The sequence below is a fragment of the Mustelus asterias genome, chromosome 5 (assembly GCF_964213995.1).
Source record: "Mustelus asterias chromosome 5, sMusAst1.hap1.1, whole genome shotgun sequence".
NCBI lineage: Eukaryota > Metazoa > Chordata > Chondrichthyes > Carcharhiniformes > Triakidae > Mustelus > Mustelus asterias.
In genome coordinates this window covers 4,092,115-4,119,307 of record NC_135805.1, presented here as the reverse complement: position 1 = coordinate 4,119,307, position 27,193 = coordinate 4,092,115, and the positions used below count along the sequence as shown (strand labels likewise).

The following is a 27,193-nucleotide window of genomic DNA, read 5'->3' as shown; positions in this document are numbered from 1 at the left end:
ACTGCACACAGTATTCCAAGTGTAGCCTTACCAATGTCTTCTACAACTTTAACAAGACGTTCCTATTCCTGTATTCAATATTCTGACCAATGAAACCAAGCATGCCGAATGCCTTCTTCACCACTCTGTCCACCTGTGACTCCACTTTCAAGGAGCTATGAACATGTACCCCTAGATCTCTTTGTTCTGTAACTCTCCCCAACACCCTACCATTAACTAGGCAAACCTGCCCTGGTTCAATCGACCAAAATGCATCTCCTCACATTTATCTAAATTAAACTCCATCTGCCATTCGTCAGCCCACTGGCCCAATTGATCAAGATCCTGCTGCAATTGGAGATAACCTTCCTCACTGTCCACCATGCCACCAATCTTGGTGTCATCTGCAAACTTACTAACCATGCCCCCTATATTCTCATCCAAATCATTAATATAAATGACAAATAACAGTGGACCCAGCACTGATCCCTGAGGCACACCGTTGGTCACAGGTCTCCAGTTTGAAAAACAACGCTCTACAACTACCCTCAATCTTCTGTTATCAAGCCAATTTTGTATCCATTTGGCTACTTCACCCTGGATCCCGTGAGATTTAACCTTATGCAATAACCTACCATGCGGTACCTTGTCAAAGGCCTTGCTAAAGTCCATGTAGACAACATCAACTGCACTGCCCTCATCTACCTTCTTGGTTACCCCTTCAAAAAACTCAATCAAATTTGATTTATTATTGTTGAATGTATTAATATGCAGTGAAAAGTATTGTTTCTTGCAGACAAAGCATACTGTTCATAGAGAAGGAAAGAAGAGAGTGCAGAATGTAGTGTTAGTCATAGCTAGGGTGTAGAGAAAGATCAACTTAGTGTGAGGTAGATCCACTCAAAAGTCTGATGGCAGCAGGGTAGAAGCTGTTCTTTAGTCAGTTGGTACGTGACCTCAGATTTTTCTATTTTTTTCCCGATGGAAGAAGGTTGAAGACAGAATGTCCGGGGTCCTTAATTATGCTGGCTGCTTTGCCGAGGCAGCGGGAAGTGCAGACAGATTCAATGGATGGGAGGCTGGTTTGTGTGATGGATTGGGCTACATTTATGACCTTTTGTAGTTCCTTACGGTCTTGGGCAGAGCAGGAGCCATACCAAGCTGTGATACAACCAGAAAGAATGATTTCTATGGTGCATCTGTAAAAGTTGGTGAGAGTCGTAGCGGACATGCCAAATTTCTGATAAAGTAGAGGCGCTGATGAGCTTTCTTAACTAGAGTGTAGTTCAAAAAGTCTCATGAAGAAGATGAGTTTTGGATAGTTTAGAACCATAGAACCATAGAAAATTACAGCTCAGAAACAGGCCCTTTGGCCCTTCTTGTCTGTGCCGAACCATTTTTTGCCTAGTCCCACTGACCTGCACTTGGACCATATCCCTCCACACCCCTCTCATCCATGAACCCGTCCAAGTTTTTCTTAAATGTTAATTTACCACTTTATCCGGCAGCTCATTCCACACTCCCACCACTCTCTGCGTGAAGAAGCCCCCACTAATATTCCCTTTAAACTTTTCTCCTTTCACCCTCAGCCCATGCCCTCTGGTTTTTTTCTCCCCTAGCCTCAGCGGAAAAAGCCTGCTTGCATTCACTCTATCTATACCCATCAAAATCTTATACACCTCCATCAAATCTCCCCTCAATCTTCTACGCTCCAGGGAATAAAGTCCCAACCTATTCAATCTCTCTCTGTAACTCAGCTTCTCAAGTCCCGGTAACATCCTTGTGAACCTTCTCTGCACTCTTTCAACCTTATTTACATCCTTCCTGTAACTAGGTGACCAAAACTGTACACAATACTCCAAATTCGGCCTCACCAATGCCTTATATAACCTTACCATAACACACCAACTTTTATACTCGATACTCCGATTTATAAAGGCCAATGTACCAAAGGCACTCTTTACGACCCTATCCACCTGTGACGTCACTTTTAGGGAATTCTGTACCTGTATTCACAGATCCCTCTGTTCAACTGCACTCTTCAGAGTCCTACCATTTACCCTGTACATTCTACTTTGGTTTGTCCTTCCAATGTGCAATATCTCACACTTGTCTGCGTTAAATTCCATTTGCCATTTTTCAGCCCATTTTTCTAGTTGGTCCAAATCCCTCTGCAAGCTTTGAAAACCTTGCTCACTGTCCACTACACCTCCAATCTTTGTATCATCAGCAAACTTGCTGATCCAATTTACCACATTATCATCCAGATCATTGATATAGATGACAAACAACAATGGACCCAACACCGATCCCTGCGGCACACCACTAGTCATGATGTGGAGATGCCGGCGTTGGACTGGGGTAAACACAGTAAGAAGTTTAACAACACCAGGTTAAAGTCCAACAGGTTTATTTGGTAGCAAAAGCCACACCTTTTGCTACCAAATAAACCTGTTGGACTTTAACCTGGTGTTGTTAAACTTCTTACTGTGCACACCACTAGTCACAGGCCTCCACTCAGAGAAGCAATCCTCCACAACCACTCTCTGGCTTCTTCCATTCAGCCAGTGTCTTATCTAATTTACTACCTCCCCATGTATACCTAGCGACTGAACCTTCCTAACTAACCTCCCATGAGGGACCTTGTCAAAGGCCTTGCTGAAATCCAGGTAGACAACATCCACCGCCTTCCCTTCATCCACTTTCCTGGTAACCTCCTCGAAAAACTCTAATAGATTGGTCAAACATGACCTACCACGCACAAAGCCATGTTGACTCTCCCTAATAAGTCCCTGTCTACCCAAATATTTGTAGATCCTATCCCTTATCACACCTTCCAATAACTTGCCCACCACCGACGTCATACTTACTGGCCTATAATTTCCCGGATTTCTTTGGGAACCTTTTTTAAACAACGGAACAACATGAGCCACCCTCCAATCATCCGACAGCTCCCCTGTAAATACTGACATTTTAAATATGTCTGCCAGGGCCCCTGCAAGTTCAACACTAGCTTCCCTCAAGGTCTGTGGGAATACCCTGTCTGGTCCTGGGGATTTATCCACTCTGATTTGCCTCAAGACAGCGAGCATCTCCTTCCCTTTAATCTGTAAAGGTTCCATGACCTCCTTACCAGTTTGCTCTATTTCCGTAGACTCCATGCCCGTTTCCTCAGTAAATACGGATGCAAAAAAACCATTTAGTATCTCCCCCATCTCTTTTGGTTCCATACACAGTCTACCACTCTGGTCTTCAAGAGGACCAATTTTATTCCTCACTATCATTTTGCTCCTAACATACCTATAGAAGCTCTTTGGATTTTCCTTCACTCTGTCTGCCAAAGCAACCTCATGTCTTCTTTTAGCCCTCCTGATTTCCCTCTTAAGTAGCTTCTTGCACTTTTTATACTCCTCGAGCATCTGATCTGTTCCTTGCTGCCTGTACATTTCATACAACTCTCTCTTCCTCTTAATCAGTGTTACAATCTCCCTCGAGAACCAAGGTCCCTTATTCCGATTTACTTTGCCTTTAATCCTGACAGGAACATACAAACTCTGCACTCTCAAAATTTCTCCTTTGAAGGCCTCCCACTTTCCATTTACATCCTTACCAGAGAACAGCCTGTGCCAATCCACACTTCCCAGATCCCTTCTCATTTCATCAAATTTGGCCCTTTACCAGTTCGGAACTTCAACCCGAGGACCAGATCTATCCTTATCCACGATCAGGTTGAAACTAATGGCATTATGATCACTGGATCCAAAGTGTTCCCTCACACTCACATCCATCACCTGCCCTAACTCTTTCCCAATAGGAGATCCAATATCGCATCCTCTCTTGTTTAACAGCAAATGGTTTTTTTAATTGACCTAACAACTCTATGCATAGACACAGTATAATGTCTAAGCTAGGAGCTGTCTGCCTGCTTGCCTTTGCAGAGATCTCTGTCCAAAACAACACTTTTTATTTGATCATGGGATGTGGTCATTCGTTGCTGCCTGGTCCAACATTTGTTGCCCATCCCTAGTTGCCCTGAACTATGCCAATCACATTGCCATGGCTCTGGAGTCCCGGGTAAGGGCAGCAGATTTCCTTTTCTAAAGGGCATTAGTGAATCAGATATTTTATAACAATTGTCAATGGTTCCTTGGTCATCCATTGGTCTTTTAATTTCAGATTCTTTTTATTGGATTCAAATATCACCATCTACCATGGTGGGATTGGAACCCTGGTCCCTAGAGCATTACCCATCCAGTGACTTGAGTGGCTGGTTGGGCCATTTCAGGCAGCATTTAAGAGTTACATGTCGGCCAAAACATGTAGGTAAGGACATTAGTGAACCAGATTGGTTTACACAACAATTGACAATGGTTCCATGGTCATCATTAGATTCAAAGTTCACAATCTGCCATTGTGCGTTTTGAACTCGAATTCCCAGAGTCTGGATCTCTGGATCACTTGTCCAGGGACAATACCACAACACCACTGCCTCCCTGCTTTTAAGCAACCTGAATCGTAGAGCATGATCCCGAGGAAAATCCTGGAACCCCTTGCAATAAAGACTGAACTGCCAAAATGGATTTGGCCTTGATTGTGCTGGGAATTAATTATGGGTTCTGTTTGAAAACTGTTCATTAGTTTTGTCTAGGTTTGTAGTTCCATGTGTGGGTAAACTACTTACAATCAGGAGGACCTGTTGGAAATGAGCCAGGAGGCCCAGGTCCCCAAAAATACATTTTGGAAAATTGTCTGTTTCTGCGCCAAATAATCTATATAACAAAACAGAAATGGTGAAAATACTCAGCAGCACTGTGAAGGGACAAACAGTCTCATTGATGTTTCAAGTCGATGATAGTTAGACAGAACTGGCTGATTTTATTTGTATAGCTTTTCGAGTCCATCAGATTCCTTGATTATGAAGCCCGGAACCTTTGTTGCACTCCTGTGGGTGCCCCGTTTATGTTGCACAGCGAGCAGGGCGGAAGTGGGTCCAGGTCCCGGGGGCGGAAGCGCATGATGTGTTACATAAATCTTCGTCCGGCAGGTGTTACAGGGGTCCTCTTCCCCCGGGCTGCAGGCGGAAGTGAAGATGGAGGCGTTGGTTTTCATCTTGTCGTTGGTCGATTGCTGCACTCTGATTTTCATGGCGGTTTATTTCGTATCCTTTCCATCTGGAAGTAAAGATTGAAAACTTAGGAGCGGTTTCATAAATGGATGGTGGGCAGAAACTGAGGGAGGGGAAAGGGAAATAGGAGAGAGTAAGGCTGGAGGGAAGTTGGGTTGTTGGAGAGTGGGAAGTTGGAAAGAGAAGGGAGAGGAGAGAGGGGAGGGGAGAGGTGGGGGGAGAGGAGGGGGGAGAGGTGGGGGGAGAGGAGGGGGGAGAGGAGGCAATGGCTTCTATTATAGAAACAGAAGATAGGAGGAGGCCATTTGGCCCTTCGAGCCTGCTCCCGCCATTCATCATCATCATGGCTGATCATCCAACTCAATAGCCTAATCCTGCTTTTTCCCCATAACCTTTGATCCCATTCGCCCCCAAGTGCTACATCCAGCCGCCTCTCGAATGCATTCAGTGTTTTGGCATCAACTACTTCCTGTGGTAATGAATTCCACAGGCCCACCATTCTTTGGGTGAAGAAATGTCTCCTCATCTCCATCCTAAGTGGGCGGCACGGTAGCACAGTGGTTAGCACTGCTGCTTCACAGCTCCAGGGATCTGGGTTCGAATCCCGGCTTGGGTCACTGTCTGTGTGGAGTTTGCACATTCTCCTCTTGTCTGTGTGGGTTTCCTCCAGGTGCTCCGGTTTCCTCCCACAGTCCAAAGATGTGCGGGTTAGGTTGATTGGAGATGCTAAAATTGCCCCTTAGTGTCCTGGGATGCGTAGGTTAGAGGGATTAGTGGGTAAATATGTAGGGATATGGGGGTAGGGCCTGGGTGGGATTGTGGTCGGTGCAGACACGATGGGCTGAATGGCCTCTTTCTGTGCTCGAGGGTTTCTAAGATTCTAAATGGTCTATCCTGAATCCTCAGACTGTGACCCCTGGTTCTGGACTCCCCCCACCATCGAGAAGATCCACTCTGCATCTACCCTGTCTAGTCCTGTTAGAATTTTATAAGTCTCAGAGATCCCCATCCTCGCTAGACTATTATCGCTAGACTATTAATCCAGAGACTCAGCTAATGTTCTGGGGAACCAGGTGCGAATCCCGCCACGGCAGATGCAGGAATTTGAATTCAATAAAAAAACATTGAAATTAAGGAGGGGCATGGTGGCACAGTGATTAGCACTGTTGCCTCACAGCGCCAGGGACCCGGCTTCAATTCCAGTCTCGGATCACTGTGTGGAGTTTGCACATTCTCCCCGTGTCTGCATGGGTTTCCTCCAGGTGTGCTCCGGTTTCCTCCCACAGTCCAAAGATGTGTAGGTTAGGTTGATTGGCCACGCTAAATTGACCCTAGTGTCAGGGGATTAGCAGAGTAAATATATGGGGTTACAGGGATGTGTGGAATTGTGGTTGGTACAGACTTGATGGGCCGAATGGCCTCCTTCTGCGCTGTAGGGATTCTAAGAATCTAGTCGTGACCATGAAACCATTGTTGATTGTTGGGAAAACCCATCTGGTTCACTAATGTCCCTTTAGAGAAGGAATCTGGCATCTTTACCTGGTCTGGCCTACATGTGACTCCAGAGACACAGCAACGTGGTTGACTCTCAACTGCCTTCTGAACGAGGGCAACTAGGGACAGGCAATTAATGCTGGCCAGCCAGCGACGCCCATGTCCCATGAATGAATAAAAATAGTGGGCGAGGGGAGGGAAGGATGATTTGATTTTTTTGAATTGATTTATTATTGTCACATGTATTAACATACAGTGAAAAGTATTGTTTCTTGCATGTTATACAGACAAAGCATACCGTTCATAGAGAAGGAAACAGGAGAGTGCAGAATGTAGTGTTACAGTCATAGCTAGGGTGAAGTGATAGATCAACTTAATGCAAGATAAGTCCATTCAAAAGTCTGACAGCAGCAGGGAGGAAGCTGTTCTTGAATTGGTTGGTATGTGACCTCAGACTTTTGTATCCTTTTCCCGACGGAAGAAGGTGGAAGAGAGAATGTCCGGGGTGCGTGGAGTCTTTAATTTTGCTGGCTGCTTTGCCGAGGCAGTGGGAAGTGCAGACAGAGTCAATGGATGGGAGGCTGGTTTGCGTGATGGATTGGGCTACATTCATGACTTTTAGTAGTTTCTTGTGGTCTTGGGCAGAGCAGGAGCCATACCAAGCTGTGATACAACCAGAAAGAATGCTTTCTATGGTGCATCTGTAAAAGTTGGGGTGAGAGTCGTGGCTGACATGCCAAATTTCCTCAGTCTTCTGAGAAAGTAGAGGCGTTGATGGGCTTTCTTAATTACAGTTTTGGCATGAGGGGACCAGGACAGATTGTTGGTGATCTAGACATCTAAAATCTTGAAGGTCTCGACCATTTCTACTTCGTCCCTGTTGATGTAGACAGGGGCATGTTCTCCTTTACGCTTCCTGAAGTCGATGACAATCTCCTCCATTTTGTTGACATTGAGGGAGAGATTATTGTTGCCGCACCAGTTCACCAGATTCTCTATCTCATTCCTGTACTCTGTCTCGTCATTGTTTGAGGGATTAGGAGGGAGGGGATAGTGCTGGTTGGAGTGAGCAGCGGGGGTGGGAGAGGAGGGTATGTGGGGGTAGGAGGGAGGAGTGTGAGCGGAAGGTGGGTAACGGAGGGTATATGGAGTGGGTTGGGAGGCATGGAGGGGAGAGCGTAGGGGTGGAGCAATAGGGTAGGGAGGGAAGTGCAAGGGGGATTGGAGTGGAAGGGGTAAGAGGGTGGGGGCTATAAGGGCCAGAGGGGAGTAAGATTGGGAGAGACAGTAATGGGAGTGGACAGATAGGGTAGTGCGAGGGAATGGAGTTGGTGAGGGTAGGTGTGAGGAAAGGGGCAAGGAGGGATGGAACAGTTAAAAGACAGTGAAGGAGGTGAAGGGGACAAAGTATGGGGGGAGGGGATAATTGGGAGAGGAGCGAGTGTGTTTGGGGGGGAGGGGGCGGCAGCTGTGCACAATATATTTCAGTGATCTGAGTGTGGGAACCAAATGTAATATTTCCATGTTTGCTGATGACACAAAATGAGGAGGGAATGTGAGGAGGATGCAAAGAGGCTTCAAAGGCATTTGGGCAAGAACATGGCGGAGGAATATAATGTGGAAAATGTGAAGTTATCCACTTTGGTTTGGAGACAGAAATGTGGAATATTTGTGAAACGGGGAGATTTTGGGGAGTGTTGATGTCCAAAGGGACTTGGGTGCCTTTGTTCACAAGTCCCTGATAACCAGCAGGTGCAGCAAGCAATGAGGATGATGGCTCTTATTGCAAGAGAATTTGTCTACAGGAGTAAAGATGTCTTGCTGCAATTGTTTCGAGCCTTCGTGAGAGTCTTGGAATATTGTGCACAGTCTTTGGTCTCCTTATGAGCACTTGAAATGCTGTAGCATACAAGGCTAAAAACTGGGATTAGAACAGATAGGCACTTGATGGCTGGCCCAGACACAGTGGGCCGAAGGGCCTCTTTCTCTGCTATAAAACTCTGACACTTATCTAAGGAAGAATAGACTTGCATAGAGGGAGTGTAGTGCACCAGACTGATTTCTGGGATAGTGGGATTGTTTTCTGATGAGAGATTAAGGAGACTGGGCCTGTAAGAACATAAGAAATAGGAGCAGGAGTAGGCCATCTAGCCCCTCGAGTCTGCCCCGCCATTCAATAAGATCATGGCTGATCTGAAGTGGATCAGTTCCACTTACCCGCCTGATCCCTATAACCCCTAATTCCCTTAATGATCAGGAATCCATCTATCCGTGATTTAAACATATTCAACAAGGTAGCCTCCACCACTTCAGTGGGCAGAGAATTCCAGAGATTCACCACCCTCTGAGAGAAGAAGTTCCTCCTCAACTCTGTCCTAAACTGACCCCCTTTATTTTGAGGCTGTGCCCTCGAGTTCTAGTTTCCTTTCTAAGTGGAAAGAATCTCTCCATCTCTACCCTATCCAGCCCCTTCATTACTTCTAAATTCCAACGAATACAAACCCAATCTGCTCAGTCTCTCCTCATAGTCCACACCCTTCATCTCTGGTATCAACCTGGTGAACCTTCTCTGCACTCCCTCCAAGGCCAATATATCCTTCCGCAAATAAGGGGACCAATACTGCACACAGTATTCCAGCTGCGGCCTCACCAATGCCCTGTACAGATGCAGCAAGACATCTCTGCTTTTATATTCTATCCCCCTTGCGATATAGGCCATCATCCCATTTGCCTTCTTGATCACCTGTTGCACCTGCAGACTGGGTTTTTGCGTCTCATGCACAAGGACCCCCAGGTCCCTCTGCACAGCAGCATGTTGTAATTTCTTTCCATTTAGATAATAATCCAATTTGCTATTATTTCTTCCAAAGTGAATAACCTCACTCTCAGGTGTTTAGAATGAGAGGTGATCTCATTGAAGCATAGAAAATTCTTACAGAGCTTGACAGGGTTGATAGATACAGGAAGGATGTTTCCCTTGGCTGGGGGTGGTCGAGCAGTGAGGTCACTGTCTCGGAATGAGGGGCAGGCGATTTCGGATTGGATCCTGGAGGAGCTTCTTCAGTCAGGGGGGGAGGAATGTTTGGAATTCTCTACCCCAGAGGCTGTTGAGGCTCAGTCATTGAATATGTTGAAGACTGAGATTGATAGATATCTATATTTCCATCCTGAGACCGTGCCCCTGTGTTTAGATTCCACAACCAGCGAAAACAATCTCTCAGCATCCACCCTTTGATTTGATTTATTATTGTCACATGTATTAGTATACAGTGAAAAGTATTGTTTCTTGCGTGCTATATAGACAAAGCATACCGTTCATAGAGAATTATGCCACTCGCCTGATGAAGGATCAGCGCTCCGAAAGCATATGATTCCAAATAAACCTGTTGGACTTTAACCTGGTGTGGTGAGACTTCTTACTGTTCATAGATAAGGAAAGGAGAGAGTGCAGAATGTAGTGTTACGGTCATTGTAAGGGTGCAGATCAACTTAGTGCGAGGTAGCTCCATTCAAAAGTCTGACGACAGCAGGAAAGAAGCTGTTCTTGGGTCGGTTGGTACGTGACCTCAGACTTTTGTATCTTTTTCCCGAAGGAAAAAGGTGAAAGAGAGAATGTCCGGGGTCCTTAATTATGCCGGCTGCCTTTCTGAGGCAGCGGGAAGTGTAGACAGTGTCAATGGATGGGAGGCTGGTTTGCGTGATGGATTGGGCTACATTCACGACTTGTAATAGTTTCTTGCGGTCTTGGGCAGAGCCGGAGCTGTGATACAAACTCCTTCAGAATCCTGTATGTTCAATGAGATCATCTCTCATTCTTCTGAACTCCAGAGAATATAAACTCAGTTTACTCAGCCTCTCATCCCAGGGTCCAACCCAGTGAATCTTCGCTGTACCGGCTCAGATACAGTGTGTCCATTGTTAAATGTGGAGACCAAAACTACACACTGCTTCAGGTACAGTCTCGCCAAAACCCTGTACAACTGGAGCAAGACTTGTTTGAGCTTGTACTCGAATCCTTGTGCAATAAAGGCCAACATCCCATTTATCTTCCTAATTGCTTGCTGTGTCTGTATTGTCTGCGTTCTCTGTACAGACACACCCAAATCTCTTTCAACAGCGACACTAACAAGTTTATCATCTTTGAAAACAATATTCTGCTTTTCTATTCTTCTGACCAAAGTGAATAATGCCACATTTCCCGATATTATAATCCGTCCGCCATACTGTTGCCCACTCCTTGAACCTGTTGATATCACCTTGCAGCCTCTGTGTCCTCCCCATACAGAGGATGGAAAGAAGGGGACAGCACAAAATAAACAGGATGGACAGAAAGAATGAAGGAAAACAAGGAAGAGAGAGTAAGAGGTTGTGAGTGATTTCCTTAACCTGTGTAAAGATTATCACCTTGTCAGATTTAGAATGTGATTATATAAATGCCCGAGCGTGTTGCTCCAAACTCAACAAGGTAATTCCTCCTGTATAAGATGGATGTATTGTGGGGAGGGATTGAAAACTTCTCCCCATCTGCTGTAAAACTAGCAGAACACAAGAACATGCAGAAGCTGCAAGAATATTTTGGTGTCTGGTTTTGTAACCAGCAGCCGAGAACAGGTTAATGTCTATCTGGCCACCTTTCTCCCATGGTGATGGGATAGGAATGCAGTACCCTCGCTGACACGATTCTTGTATAGAGAGCTGGTGGCAGCTTTCTCTGGTGCAGAGAGGCAGTGTCTCGTGTACAGAGACTTGTACTGTTCATAATGGCCCACAGAGACTCTCTGTTCATAATGGCCCGCTCTCATGTCTCGTGTACAAAGACTAGAACAAAGAACAGTACAGGAGAGGAAGCGGCCCTTCGGTCCACCAAGTCTGTGCCGACACAGATGCCTCTCTAATATTTTCTTAGTGGGTTGGGGGGGGGGGGCTGGGTCGGGGGGGGGGGGGGGGGCGCCTGGGTCGGGGGGGGGGGGGGGGGGGGGGCCTGGGTCGGGGGGGGGGGGGGGGGGGCTGGGTCGGGGGGGGGGGGGGGGGCTGGGTCGGGGGGGGGGGGGCGGGGTCGGTCGGGGGGGGCGGGGTCGGTGGGGGGGAGGGGGGGGTCAGTCGGTGGGGGGGCTGTGGATGTGGGGGGGGGGCGGTTGGGGGGGATGGTGGTCGGTGGGGGGGGGTCTGCGGGGGGGTCGGTGGGCGGGTCTGCGGGGGGGGGTCAGTGGGTCGGTCGGGGGGCGGGTCTGCGGGGGGGGTCGGTGGGCGGGTCTGCGGGGAGGGTCCGCGGGGGGTCAGTCTGCTGCGGAGATGATTGTGTTACTTTCCACTTCCTTTTTCAGTGGATCCTGCCTGAGCTTGTGGCTCTGGGATTGGTTACTGTGCTGATGCTGGTCTCCATGCATTGGTTCATATTCCTGCTCAATCTGCCAATAGCAGCTTGGAATATTTACAGGTTCGTCAATCTCTTCATTCATCTTCAGGGTCAGCGCGGAGGGAGCGCCCCGTCGCCGGGGGCGGTCAGCGCGGAGGGAGCGCCCCGTCGCCGGGGGCGGTCAGCGCGGAGGGAGCGCCCCGTCGCCGGGGGCGGTCGGCGCGGAGGGAGCGCCCCGTCGCCGGGGGCGGTCGGCGCGGAGGGAGCGCCCCGTCGCCGGGGGCGGTCGGCGCGGAGGGAGCGCCCCGTCGCCGGGGGCGGTCGGCGCGGAGGGAGCGCCCCGTCGCCGGGGGCGGTCAGCGCGGAGGGAGCGCCCCGTCGCCGGGGGCGGTCGGCGCGGAGGGAGCGCCCCGTCGCCGGGGGCGGTCGGCGCGGAGGGAGCGCCCCGTCGCCGGGGGCGGTCAGCGCGGAGGGAGCGCCCCGTCGCCGGGGGCGGTCAGCGCGGAGGGAGCGCCCCGTCGCCGGGGGCGGTCAGCGCGGAGGGAGCGCCCCGTCGCCGGGGGCGGTCAGCGCGGAGGGAGCGCCGCGTCGCCGGGGGCGGTCAGCGCGGAGGGAGCGCCCCGTCGCCGGGGGCGGTCAGCGTGGAGGGAGCGCCCCGTCGCCGGGGGCGGTCAGCGCGGAGGGAGCGCCCCGTCGCCGGGGGCGGTCAGCGCGGAGGGAGCGCCCCGTCGCCGGGGGCGGTCAGCGCGGAGGGAGCGCCCCGTCGCCGGGGGCGGTCAGCGCGGAGGGAGCGCCCCGTCGCCGGGGGCGGTCAGCGCGGAGGGAGCGCCCCGTCGCCGGGGGCGGTCAGCGCGGAGGGAGCGCCGGGGGCGGTCGGCGCGGAGGGAGCGCCGGGGGCGGTCGGCGCGGAGGGGTCGCCGGGGGCGGTCGGCGCGGAGGGAGCGCCGGGGGCGGTCGGCGCGGAGGGAGCGCCGGGGGCGGTCGGCGCGGAGGGGTCGCCGGGGGCGGTCGGCGCGGAGGGGTCGCCGGGGGCGGTCGGCGCGGAGGGAGCGCCGGGGGCGGTCAGCGCGGAGGGAGCGCCGGGGGCGGTCGGCGCGGAGGGGTCGCCGGGGGCGGTCGGCGCGGAGGGAGCGCCGGGGGCGGTCGGCGCGGAGGGAGCGCCGGGGGCGGTCGGCGCGGAGGGGTCGCCGGGGGCGGTCGGCGCGGAGGGAGCGCCGGGGGCGGTCGGCGCGGAGGGAGCGCCGGGGGCGGTCGGCGCGGAGGGAGCGCCGGGGGCGGTCGGCGCGGAGGGAGCGCCGGGGGCGGTCGGCGCGGAGGGAGCGCCGGGGGCGGTCGGCGCGGAGGGAGCGCCGGGGGCGGTCGGCGCGGAGGGAGCGCCGGGGGCGGTCGGCGCGGAGGGGTCGCCGGGGGCGGTCGGCGCGGAGGGAGCGCCGGGGGCGGTCGGCGCGGAGGGAGCGCCCCGTCGCCGGGGGCGGTCAGCGCGGAGGGAGCGCCGGGGGCGGTCGGCGCGGAGGGAGCGCCGGGGGCGGTCGGCGCGGAGGGAGCGCCGGGGGCGGTCGGCGCGGAGGGGTCGCCGGGGGCGGTCGGCGCGGAGGGAGCGCCCCGTCGCCGGGGGCGGTCAGCGCGGAGGGAGCGCCGGGGGCGGTCGGCGCGGAGGGGTCGCCGGGGGCGGTCGGCGCGGAGGGAGCGCCGGGGGCGGTCGGCGCGGAGGGGTCGCCGCGTCGCCGGGGGCGGTCGGCGCGGAGGGGTCGCCGGGGGCGGTCGGCGCGGAGGGGTCGCCGGGGGCGGTCGGCGCGGAGGGGTCGCCGGGGGCGGTCGGCGCGGAGGGGTCGCCGGGGGCGGTCGGCGCGGAGGGGTCGCCGGGGGCGGTCGGCGCGGAGGGGCCGCCGGGGGCGGTCAGTGTGGAGGGAGCGCCGCACTGTTGCTGAAATGAGAGTCCATTGCCTGTGAAATGGGTGTAATTTATCAAACAGACACAAGACAGCTTGGTGTATTCTATCTGGTGAACTACCCAAAGTGTTCCTCAAACAACAGCCTCCCTCGAAGGACCAGGGCAGCAGGTACTGGGACACCAGCTGCATGTCCTTCTCCAAGTCACTCACCATCTGACTTGGAACTATAACTCACTGTCGCAGGGTGAAAATCCTGGCACTCCTCTGTGGACTGCAGTGGGTCTCAAAGGCAGCTCACCACTCCCTTCTCCAGGGTGATTAGGGGTGGACAAAAATGCTCCCCTGGTCAGCAATCCCCGCCCGCATCCTGTGGAAGAATGAACTACAGGATGGTCGCTGGTCCCCGATGAGCTGCTGTCTGTAAACTCTGTTCACTGAAAAGGTGATACACTGGGCCACACACTCAGTATCTGGTCTCCAGAGCCACTGGGAGGTGTGACGTGTTTGGCAGTTCTTGAGCGAGGTTTTGGGAGCTGTCTTTTGTTATGTGTTGATGGTGATTCAAGGCAGACACTGAGGCAAAGCCACCGTGTGAAACCCCACAATCCCTCAGTGGAGCTGCTGATTGGCCCATTGCAGAATGCTCCAGTGACAGTTCAGAGGTCAATAGTCGGAAAGTTTGAGGTTGCGGCAAGAACATGATGGTTTCAATGCATTGCTCACCATGTGGGATCCAATGATGTGTTGTGTGGGGGATAAGTAATGTTTCCAATTGGACACAATGATGTATTTTAATGAAACCATTCTCAAATCTGTAAGTGCTGCTGGTGACTGTTCCATATTCTGACCCAGGTACTTAGCTGTCCCCTGTGGTAATGTAGGAGTCTTTGATCCAACCGAGATTCATAATCGTGGACAGCTCAAGACTCACATGAAGGAGGCAATGATTAAACTAGGATTCCATCTACTCTGCTTCTTTATTTATCTGTACAGGTCAGTGTCTCAGCAAAAACAGCAACCGCAATGGACAGACCTAACCCCCTTTGAGTGTGGAGTAACACAGTCTGATAGAGTGTGTGTGGAGTAACAGAGTTATAACACAGTCTGATAGTGTGTGTGGAGTAACACGGAGTTATAACACAGTCTGATGGTGTGTGTGTGGAGTAACACGGAGTTATAACACAGTCTGATGGTGTGTGTGTGGAGTAACACGGAGTTATAACACAGTCTGATCGTGTGTGTGGAGTAACACGGAGTTATAACACAGTCTGATAGTGTGTGTAGAATAACGCAGAGAGTTATAACACAGTCTGATAGAGTGTGTGGAGTAAGAGAGAGATATAAACACAGTCTGATAGTGTGTGTGGAGTAACGCAGAGAGTTAAAACACAGTCTGAGAGTGTGTGTGGAGTAACACGGAGTTAAAACACAGTCTGAGAGTGTGTGTGGAGTAAGAGAGAGATATAAACACAGTCTGATAGTGTGTGTGGAGTAACGCAGAGTTAAAACACAGTCTGATAGTGTGTGTGGAGTAACGCAGAGTGTTATTGCACAGTCTGATAGTGTGTGTGGAGTAACGCAGAGTTAAAACACAGTCTGATAGTGTGTGTGGAGTTACGCAGAGTGTTATTGCACAGTCTGATAGTGTGGAGTAACACGGCGTTATAACACAGTCTGATCGTGTGTGTCGTGTAACGCAGAGAGTTATAACACAGTCTGATAGTGAGTGTGGAATAACGCAGAGAGTTAAAACACAGTCTGATAGTGTGTGTGGAGTAACACGGAGTTAAAACACAGTCTGATCGTGTGTGTGGTGTAACGCAGAGAGTTATAACACAGTCTGATAGTGTGTGTGGAATAACGCAGAGAGTTATAACACAGTCTGAGAGTGTGTGTGGAGTAACAGAGTTAAAACACAGTCTGATCGTGTGTGTGGAGTAACGCAGAGAGTTATAACACAGTCTGATAGTGTGTGTGGAGTAACAGAATTATAACAGTCTGATAGTGTGTGTGGAGTAACGCAGAGAGTTATTACACAGTCTGATAGTGTGTGTGGTGTAACGCGGAGAGTTATAACACAGTCTGATAGTGTGTGTGGAGTAACGCAGTGAGTTATAACACAGGCTCATAGTGTGTGTGGAGTAACAGAATTATAACAGTCTGATAGTGTGTGTGGAGTAACGCAGAGAGTTATAACACAGTCTGATAGTGTGTGTGGTGTAACGTGGAGAGTTATAACACAGTCTGATAGTGTGTGTGGAGTAACGCAGAGAGTTATACCACAGTCTGATAGTGTGTGTGGAGTAACGCAGAGAGTTATAACACAGTCTGATAGTGTGTGTGGAGTAACGCAGCGAGTTATAACACAGTCTGATAGTATGTGTGGAGTAACGCAGCGAGTTATAACACAGTCTGATAGTGTGTGTGGAGTAACGCAGAGAGTTATACCACAGTCTGATAGTGTGTGTGGAGTAACGCAGCGAGTTATAACACAGTCTGATAGTGTGTGTGGAGTAACGGAGAGTTATAGCACAGTCCGATAGTGTGTGCGGAGTAATGCAGAGAGTTGTAACACAGTCTGATAGTGTGTGTGGAGTAACGCAGAGAGTTATAACACAGTCTGAGAGTGTGTGTGTGTGGAGTAACGCGGAGAGTTATAACACAGTCTGATCTTGTGTGTGGAATAACGCAGAGAGTTATAGCACAGTCTGATAGTGTGTGTGGAGCTGCAGAATTATAACACAGTCTGATAGTGTGTGTGGAGTAACGCAGAGAGTTATAACACAGTCTGATAGTGTGTGTGGAGTAACGCAGCGAGTTATAACACAGTCTGCTACTATGTGTGGAGTAACGCAGCGAGTTATAGCACAGTCTGATAGTGTGTGTGGAGTAACGCAGAGAGTTATAACACAGTCTGATAGTGTGTGTGGAGTAACGGAGAGTTATAACACAGTCTGATAGTGTGTGTGGAGTAACGCAGAGAGTTGTAACACAGTCTGATAGTGTGTGTGGAGTAACAGAGTTATAACACAGTCTGAGAGTGTGTGTGTGTGGAGTAACGCGGAGAGTTATAACACAGTCTGATCTTGTGTGTGGAATAACGCAGAGAGTTATAACACAGTCTGATAGTGTGTGTGGAGCTGCAGAATTATAACACAGTCTGATAGTGTGTGTGGAGTAACAGAGAATTATAACACAGTCTGATAGTGTGTGTGGAGTAACGGAGAGTTATAGCACAGTCCGATAGTGTGTGCGGAGTAACGCAGAGGGTTATAACACAGTCCGATAGTGTGTGTGGAGTAACGCAGAGAGTTATAGCACAGTCTGATAGTGTGTGTGGAGTAACGCAGAGAGTTATAGCACAGTCTGATAGTGTGTGTGGAGTAACGCAGAGTTATAACACAGTCTGATAGTGTGTGTGGAGTAACGCAGAGAGTTATAGCACAGTCTGATAGTGTGTGTGGAGTAACGCAGAGAGTTATAGCACAGTCTGAGAGTGTGTGTGGAGTAATGCAGAGAGTTATAGCACAGTCTGATAGTGTGTGTGGAGTAACGCAGAGAGTTATAACACAGTCTGATAGTGTGTGTGGAGTAACGCAGAGAGTTGTAACACAGTCTGATAGTGTGTGTGGAGTAACAGAATTATAACACAGTCTGATAGTGTGTGTGGAGTAACGCAGAGAGTTATAGCACAGTCTGATAGTGTGTGTGGAGTAACGCAGAGAGTTATAACACAGTCTGAGAGTGTGTGTGGAGTAACGCAGAGAGTTATAACACAGTCTGATAGTGTGTGTGGAGTAACGCAGAGAGTTATAGCACAGTCTGATAGTGTGTGTGGAGTAACGCAGAGAGTTATAACACAGTCTGATAGTGTGTGTGGAGTAACGCAGAGAGTTATAACACAGTCTGATAGTGTGTGTGGAGTAACGCAGAGAGTTATAACACAGTCTGATAGTATGTGTGGAGTAACGCAGAGAGTTATAACACAGTCTGATAGTGTGTGTGGAGTAACGCAGAGAGTTATAACACAGTCTGAGAGTGTGTGTGGAGTAACGCAGCGAGTTATAACACAGTCTGATAGTGTGTGTGGAGTAACGCAGAGAGTTATAGCACAGTCTGATAGTGTGTGTGGAGTAACGCAGAGAGTTATAGCACAGTCCGATAGTGTGTGTGGAGCTGCAGAATTATAACACAGTCCGATAGTGTGTGTGGAGTAACAGAGAGTTATAACACAGTCTGATAGTGTGTGTGGAGTAACGCAGAGGGTTATAACACAGTCTGATAGTGTGTGTGGAGTAATGCAGACAGTTATAACACAGGCTCATAGTGTGTGTGGAGCTGCAGAATTATAACACAGTCCGATAGTGTGTGTGGAGTAACGCAGAGAGTTATAACACAGTCTGAGAGTGTGTGTGGAGTAACGCAGAGAGTTATAACACAGTCTGATAGTGTGTGTGGAGTAACGCAGAGAGTTATAACACAGTCTGATAGTGTGTGTGGAGTAACGCAGACAGTTATAACACAGTCTGATAGTGTGTGTGGAGTAACGCAGAGAGTTATAGCACAGTCTGATAGTGTGTGTGGAGTAACGCAGACAGTTATAACACAGTCTGATAGTGTGTGTGGAGTAACGCAGAGAGTTATAACACAGTCTGAGAGTGAGTGTGGAGCTGCAGAATTATAACACAGTCCGATAGTGTGTGTGGAGTAACGCAGAGAGTTATAACACAGTCTGAGAGTGTGTGTGGAGTAACGGAGAGTTATAACACAGTCTGAGAGTGAGTGTGGAGCTGCAGAATTATAACACAGTCCGATAGTGTGTGTGGAGTAACGCAGAGAGTTATAACACAGTCTGATCGTGTGTGTGGAGTAACGCAGAGAGTTATAGCACAGTCTGATAGTGTGTGTGGAGTAACAGAATTATAACAGTCCGATAGTGTGTGTGGAGTAACGCAGAGAGTTATAACACAGTCTGATCGTGTGTGTGGAGTAACAGAATTATAACAGTCTGATAGTGTGTGTGGAGTAACGCAGAGAGTTATAACACAGTCTGATAGTGTGTGTGGAGTAACGCAGAGAGTTATAGCACAGTCTGAGAGTGTGTGTGGAGTAACGCAGAGAGTTATAGCACAGTCCGATCGTGCGTGTGGAGTAACAGAGTTATAACAATCTGAGTGTGCGTGTAGAGTAACAGTTATAGCACAGTCTGATAGTGTGTGTGGAGTAACGGAGAGATATAAACACCGTCTGATAGTGTGTGTGGAGTAACGCAGAGAGTTATAACACAGTCTGATAGTGTGTGTGGAGTGACGCAGGGAGTTAGAACACAGTCTGATAGTGTCTGTGGAGTAACGCAGAGAGTTATAACACAGTCTGATAGTGTGTGTGGAGTAACGCAGAGAGTTATAACACAGTCTGATAGTGTGTGTGGAGTAACAGAGTTATAACACAGTCTGATAGTGTGTGTGGAGTAACGCAGCGAGTTATAGCACAGTCCGATAGTGTGTGTGGAGTAACGCAGAGAGTTATAGCACAGTCCGATAGTGTGTGTGGAGTAACGCAGAGAGTTATAGCACAGTCCGATAGTGTGTGTGGAGTAACGCAGAGAGTTATAGCACAGTCCGATAGTGTGTGTGGAGTAACGCAGAGAGTTATAACACAGTCTGATAGTGTGGAGTAACACGGAGAGTTATAACACAGTCTGATAGTGTGGAGTAACACGGAGAGTTATAACACAGTCTGATAGTGTGTGTGGAGTAACGCAGAGAGTTATAACACAGTCTGATAGTGTGTGTGGAGTAACGCAGAGAGTTATAACACAGTCTGATAGTGTGTGTGGAGTAAGAGAGTTATAACACAGTCTGAGAGTGTGTGTGGAGTAACGCAGCGAGTTATAGCACAGTCCGATAGTGTGTGTGGAGTAACGCAGAGAGTTATAACACAGTCTGATAGTGTGTGTGGAGTAACAGTTATAACACAGTCTGATAGTGTGTGTGGAGTAAGAGAGAGATATAAACACAGTCTGATAGTGTGTGTGGAGTAACGCAGAGTTAAAACACAGTCTGATAGTGTGTGTGGAGTTACGCAGAGTGTTATTGCACAGTCTGATAGTGTGGAGTAACACGGCGTTATAACACAGTCTGATCGTGTGTGTCGTGTAACGCAGAGAGTTATAACACAGTCTGATAGTGAGTGTGGAATAACGCAGAGAGTTAAAACACAGTCTGATAGTGTGTGTGGAGTAACACGGAGTTAAAACACAGTCTGATCGTGTGTGTGGTGTAACGCAGAGAGTTATAACACAGTCTGATAGTGTGTGTGGAATAACGCAGAGAGTTATAACACAGTCTGAGAGTGTGTGTGGAGTAACAGAGTTAAAACACAGTCTGATCGTGTGTGTGGAGTAACGCAGAGAGTTATAACACAGTCTGATAGTGTGTGTGGAGTAACAGAATTATAACAGTCTGATAGTGTGTGTGGAGTAACGCAGAGAGTTATTACACAGTCTGATAGTGTGTGTGGTGTAACGCGGAGAGTTATAACACAGTCTGATAGTGTGTGTGGAGTAACGCAGTGAGTTATAACACAGGCTCATAGTGTGTGTGGAGTAACAGAATTATAACAGTCTGATAGTGTGTGTGGAGTAACGCAGAGAGTTATAACACAGTCTGATAGTGTGTGTGGTGTAACGTGGAGAGTTATAACACAGTCTGATAGTGTGTGTGGAGTAACGCAGAGAGTTATACCACAGTCTGATAGTGTGTGTGTGGAGTAACGCAGAGAGTTATAACACAGTCTGATAGTGTGTGTGGAGTAACGCAGAGAGTTATAACACAGTCTGATAGTGTGTGTGGAGTAACGCAGCGAGTTATAACACAGTCTGATAGTATGTGTGGAGTAACGCAGCGAGTTATAACACAGTCTGATAGTGTGTGTGGAGTAACGCAGAGAGTTATACCACAGTCTGATAGTGTGTGTGGAGTAACGCAGAGAGTTATAACACAGTCTGATAGTGTGTGTGGAGTAACGCAGAGAGTTATAACACAGTCTGATAGTGTGTGTGGAGTAACGCAGAGAGTTATAACACAGTCTGATAGTGTGTGTGGAGTAACGCAGCGAGTTATAACACAGTCTGCTACTATGTGTGGAGTAACGCAGCGAGTTATAACACAGTCTGATAGTGTGTGTGGAGTAACGGAGAGTTATAGCACAGTCCGATAGTGTGTGCGGAGTAATGCAGAGAGTTGTAACACAGTCTGATAGTGTGTGTGGAGTAACAGAGTTATAACACAGTCTGAGAGTGTGTGTGTGTGGAGTAACGCGGAGAGTTATAACACAGTCTGATAGTGTGTGTGGAGTAACGCAGCGAGTTATAACACAGTCTGATAGTGTGTGTGGAGTAACGGAGAGTTATAGCACAGTCCGATAGTGTGTGCGGAGTAATGCAGAGAGTTATAGCACAGTCTGATAGTGTGTGTGGAGCTGCAGAATTATAACACAGTCTGATAGTGTGTGTGGAGTAACGCAGAGAGTTGTAACACAGTCTGATAGTGTGTGTGGAGTAACAGAGTTATAACACAGTCTGAGAGTGTGTGTGTGTGGAGTAACGCGGAGAGTTATAACACAGTCTGATCTTGTGTGTGGAATAACGCAGAGAGTTATAGCACAGTCTGATAGTGTGTGTGGAGCTGCAGAATTATAACACAGTCTGATAGTGTGTGTGGAGTAACAGAGGGTTATAACACAGTCTGAGAGTGTGTGTGGAGTAACAGAGAGTTATAACACAGTCTGATAGTGTGTGTGGAGTAACAGAGTGTTATAACACAGTCTGAGAGTGTGTGTGGAGTAACAGAGAGTTATAACACAGTCTGATAGTGTGTGTGGAGTAACAGAGAGTTATAACACAGTCTGAGAGTGTGTGTGGAATAACGCAGCGAGTTATAACACAGTCTGATAGTGTGTGTGGAGCTGCAGAATTATAACACAGTCTGATAGTGTGTGTGGAGTAACAGAGGGTTATAACACAGTCTGATAGTGTGTGTGGAGTAACAGAGTTATAACACAGTCTGATAGTGTGTGTGGAATAACGCAGAGAGTTATAACACAGTCTGAGAGTGTGTGTGGAGTAACAGAGAGTTATAACACAGTCTGATAGTGTGTGTGGAATAACGCAGAGAGTTATAGCACAGTCTGATAGTGTGTGTGGAGCTGCAGAATTATAACACAGTCTGATCGTGTGTGTGGAGTAACGCAGAGAGTTATAACACAGTCGGAGAGTGTGTGTGGAGTAACAGAGTTATAACACAGTCTGATACTGTGTGTGGAGTAATGCAGACAGTTATAACACAGGCTCATAGTGTGTGTGGAGTTACAGAATTATAACACAGTCTGATAGTGTGAGTGGAGTAACGCAGAGTTATAACACAGTCTGATCGTGTGTGTGGAGTAACGCAGCGAGTTATAACACAGTCTGAGAGTGTGTGTGTGTGGAGTAACGCAGAGTTATAACACAGTCTGAGAGTGTGTGGAGTAACGCAGAGAGTTATAACAGTCTGATACTGTGTGTGGAGTAACGTGGAGAGTTATAACACAGTCTGAGAGTGTGTGTGTGTGGAGTAACGCAGAGTTATAACACAGTCTGATAGTGTGTGTGGAGTAACGCAGAGAGTTATAACACAGTCTGAGAGTGTGTGTGGAGTAACGCAGAGTTATAACACAGTCTGATAGTGTGTGTGGAGTAACGCAGCGAGTTATAACACAGTCTGAGAGTGTGTGTGTGTGGAGTAACGCAGAGTTATAACACAGTCTGAGAGTGTGTGTGAAGTAACGCAGAGAGTTATAACAGTCTGATACTGTGTGTGGAGTAACGCGGAGAGTTATAACACAGTCTGATAGTGTGTGTGGAGTAACGCAGAGTTATAACACAGTCTGATAGTGTGTGTGGAGTAACGCGGAGAGTTATAACACAGTCTGATAGTGTGTGTGGAGTAACGCAGAGTTATAACACAGTCTGATAGTGTGTGTGGAGTAACGCAGCGAGTTATAACACAGTCTGAGAGTGTGTGTGTGGAGTAACGCAGAGTTATAACACAGTCTGAGTGTGTGTGTGGAGTAACGCAGAGAGTTATAACACAGTCTGAGAGTGTGTGTGGAGTAACGCAGAGTTATTACACAGTCTGATAGTGTGTGTGAAGTAACGCAGAGAGTTATAACACAGTCTGATAGTGTGTGTGGAGTAACGCAGAGAGTTATATCACAGTCTGATCGTGTGTGTGGAGTAACAGAGTTATAACAATCTGAGAGTGTGTGTCGAGTAACAGTTACAGCACAGTCTGATAGTGTGTGTGGAGTAACAGAGAGATATAAACACCGTCTGATAGTGTGTGTGTGGAGTTACGCAGAGTGTTATTGCACAGTCTGATAGTGTGTGTGGAGTAACGCAGAGAGTTATAACAGTCTGATACTGTGTGTAGAGTAACGCGGAGAGTTATAGCACAGTCTGATAGTGTGTGGAGTAGCAGAATTATAACAGTCTGAGAGTGTGTGTAGAATAACGCAGAGAGTTATAACACAGTCTGATAGTGTGTGGAGTGACGCAGGGAGTTAGAACACAGTCTGATAGTGTCTGTGGAGTAACGCAGAGATTTATAACACAGTCTGATAGTGTGTGTGGAGTAACGCAGACAGTTATAACACAGGCTCATAGTGTATGTGGAGTTACAGAATTAGAACACAGTCTGATAGTGTGTGTGGAGTAACGCAGAGAGTTATAACACAGTCTGATAGTGTGTGTGGTGTAACGCGGAGAGTTATAACACAGTCTGATAGTGTGTGTGGAGTAACGCAGAGAGTTATAACACAGTCTGATCGTGTGTGTGGAGTAACGCAGAGAGTTATAACACAGTCTGATCGTGTGTGTGGAGTAACAGAATTATAACAGTCTGATAGTGTGTGTGGAGTAACGCAGAGAGTTATAACACAGTCTGATAGTGTGTGTGGTGTAACGCGGAGAGTTATAACACAGTCTGATCGTGTGTGTGGAGTAACGCAGAGAGTTATAACACAGTCTGATAGTGTGTGTGGAGTAACGCAGACAGTTATAACACAGGCTCATAGTGTGTGTGGAGTTACAGAATTATAACACAGTCTGATAGTGTGGAGTAACGCAGAGAGTTATAACACAGTCTGATAGTGTGTGTGGTGTAACGCGGAGAGTTATAACACAGTCTGATAGTGTGTGTGGAGTAACGCAGAGAGTTATAACACAGTCTGATCGTGTGTGTGGAGTAACGCAGAGAGTTATAACACAGTCTGATCGTGTGTGTGGAGTAACAGAATTATAACAGTCTGATAGTGTGTGTGGAGTAACGCAGAGAGTTATAACACAGTCTGATAGTGTGTGTGGTGTAACGCGGAGAGTTATAACACAGTCTGATAGTGTGTGTGGAGTAACGCAGTTATAACACAGTCTGATCGTGTGTGTGGAGTAACGCAGAGAGTTATAACACAGTCTGATAGTGTGTGTGGAGTAACGCAGAGAGTTATAGCACAGTCTGATAGTGTGTGTGGACTAGCAGAATTATAACACAGTCTGATAGTGTGTGTGGAGTAACGCAGACAGTTATAACACAGGCTCAGTGTGTGTGGAGTTACAGAATTATAACACAGTCTGATAGTGTGTGTGGAGTAACGCAGAGAGTTATAACACAGTCTGATAGTGTGTGTGGAGTAACGCAGAGAGTTATAGCACAGTCTGATAGTGTGTGTGGAGTAACGCAGAGAGTTATAGCACAGTCTGATAGTGTGTCTGGAGCTGCAGAATTATAACACAGTCTGATAGTGTGTGTGGAGTAACGCAGAGAGTTATAACACAGTCTGATAGTGTGTGTGGAGTAACGCAGAGGGTTATAACACAGTCTGATAGTGTGTGTGGAGTAACGCAGAGAGTTATAGCACAGTCTGATAGTGTGTGTGGAGCTGCAGAATTATAACACAGTCTGATAGTGTGTGTGGAGTAACGCAGAGAGTTATAACACAGTCTGATAGTGTGTGTGGAGTAACGCAGAGAGTTATAACACAGTCTGAGAGTGTGTGTGGAGTAACGCAGCGAGTTATAACACAGTCTGATAGTATGTGTGGAGTAACGCAGAGAGTTATAACACAGTCTGATAGTGTGTGTGGAGTAACGCAGAGAGTTATAGCACAGTCTGATAGTGTGTGTGGAGTAACGCAGAGAGTTATAGCACAGTCCGATAGTGTGTGTGGAGCTGCAGAATTATAACACAGTCCGATAGTGTGTGTGGAGTAACAGAGAGTTATAACACAGTCTGATAGTGTGTGTGGAGTAACGCAGAGAATTATAACACAGTCTGATAGTGTGTGTGGAGTAACGCAGAAGGTTATAACACAGTCTGATAGTGTGTGTGGAGTAATGCAGACAGTTATAACACAGGCTCATAGTGTGTGTGGAGCTGCAGAATTATAACACAGTCCGCTAGTGTGTGTGGAGTAACGCAGAGAGTTATAACACAGTCCGATAGTGTGTGTGGAGCAACGCAGAGATTTATAACACAGTCTGAGTGTGTGTGTGTGTGGAGTAACGCAGAGAGTTATAACACAGTCTGATAGTGTGTGTGGAGTAACGCAGAGATTTATAACACAGTCTGATAGTGTGTGTGGAGTAGCAGAATTATAACATAGTCTGATACTGTGTGTGGAGTAACGCAGAGAGTTATAGCACAGTCTGAGAGTGTGTGTGGAGTAACGCAGAGAGTTATAACACAGTCTGATAGTGTGTGTGGAGTAACGCAGAGAGTTATAACACAGTCTGATAGTGTGTGTGGAGTAACGCAGAGAGTTATAACACAGTCTGATAGTGTGTGTGGAGTAACGCAGAGAGTTATAACACAGTCTGATAGTGTGTGTGGAGTAACGCAGAGAGTTATAACACAGTCTGATAGTGTGTGTGGAGTAACGCAGAGAGTTATAACACAGTCTGATAGTGTGTGTGGAGTAACGCAGAGAGTTATAACACAGTCTGATAGTGTGTGTGGAGTAACGCAGAGAGTTATAACACAGTCTGATAGTGTGTGTGGAGTAACGCAGAGAGTTATAGCACAGTCTGAGAGTGTGTGTGGAGTAACGCAGAGAGTTATAACACAGTCTGATAGTGTGTGTGGAGTAACAGTTATAACAGTCTGAGAGTGTGTGTGGAGTAACGCAGAGAGTTATAACACAGTCTGATCGTGTGTGTGGAGTAACAGAATTATAACAGTCTGATAGTGTGTGTGGAGTAACGGAGAGTTATAGCACAGTCTGAGAGTGTGTGTGGAGTAACGGAGAGTTATAGCACAGTCTGAGAGTGTGTGTGGAGTAACGGAGAGTTATAGCACAGTCTGAGAGTGTGTGTGGAGTAACGGAGAGAGTTATAACACAGTCTGATAGTGTGTGTGGAGTAACGCAGAGAGTTATAACACAGTCTGAGAGTGTGTGTGGAGTAACGCAGAGAGTTATAACACAGTCTGAGAGTGTGTGTGGACTAACGCAGAGAGTTATAACACAGTCTGATAGTGTGTGTGGAGTAACAGAATTATAACAGTCCGATAGTGTGTGTGGAGTAACGCAGAGAGTTATAACACAGTCTGAGAGTGTGTGTGGACTAACGCAGAGAGTTATAACACAGTCTGATAGTGTGTGTGGAGTAACAGAATTATAACAGTCCGATAGTGTGTGTGGAGTAACGCAGAGAGTTATAACACAGTCTGATCGTGTGTGTGGAGTAACAGAATTATAACAGTCTGATAGTGTGTGTGGAGTAACGCAGAGAGTTATAACACAGTCTGATAGTGTGTGTGGAGTAACAGAATTATAACAGTCCGATAGTGTGTGTGGAGTAACGCAGAGAGTTATAACACAGTCTGATCGTGTGTGTGGAGTAACAGAATTATAACAGTCTGATAGTGTGTGTGGAGTAACGCAGACAGTTATAACACAGTCTGATCGTGTGTGTGGAGTAACAGAATTATAACAGTCTGATAGTGTGTGTGGAGTAACAGAATTATAACAGTCTGATAGTGTGTGTGGAGTAACGCAGAGAGTTATAACACAGTCTGATAGTGTGTGTGGAGTAACGCAGAGAGTTATAGCACAGTCCGATCGTGCGTGTGGAGTAACAGAGTTATAACAATCTGAGTGTGCGTGTAGAGTAACAGTTATAGCACAGTCTGATAGTGTGTGTGGAGTAACGGAGAGATATAAACACCGTCTGATAGTGTGTGTGTGGAGTTACGCAGAGTGTTATTGCACAGTCTGATAGTGTGGAGTAACACGGCATTATAACACAGTCTG

At 48.1% G+C, this 27,193-nt stretch overlaps 1 protein-coding gene across 1 annotated transcript in view; it reads left to right on the top strand.

The window, feature by feature from the left end:
* The first annotated feature begins 5,009 nt into the window (after positions 1 to 5,009).
* cnih4 (cornichon family member 4) overlaps positions 5,010 to 27,193 on the top strand; it is a 39,496-nt gene continuing 17,312 nt past the window's right edge. The window contains exons 1-4 of the mRNA XM_078212136.1: positions 5,010 to 5,137; positions 10,995 to 11,063; positions 11,923 to 12,035; positions 14,699 to 14,839. Of these exons, the coding sequence (XP_078068262.1) occupies positions 5,069 to 5,137; positions 10,995 to 11,063; positions 11,923 to 12,035; positions 14,699 to 14,839 (392 nt within the window). The 5' untranslated portion in view covers positions 5,010 to 5,068. The remainder of the gene's footprint in view (positions 5,138 to 10,994; positions 11,064 to 11,922; positions 12,036 to 14,698; positions 14,840 to 27,193) is intronic.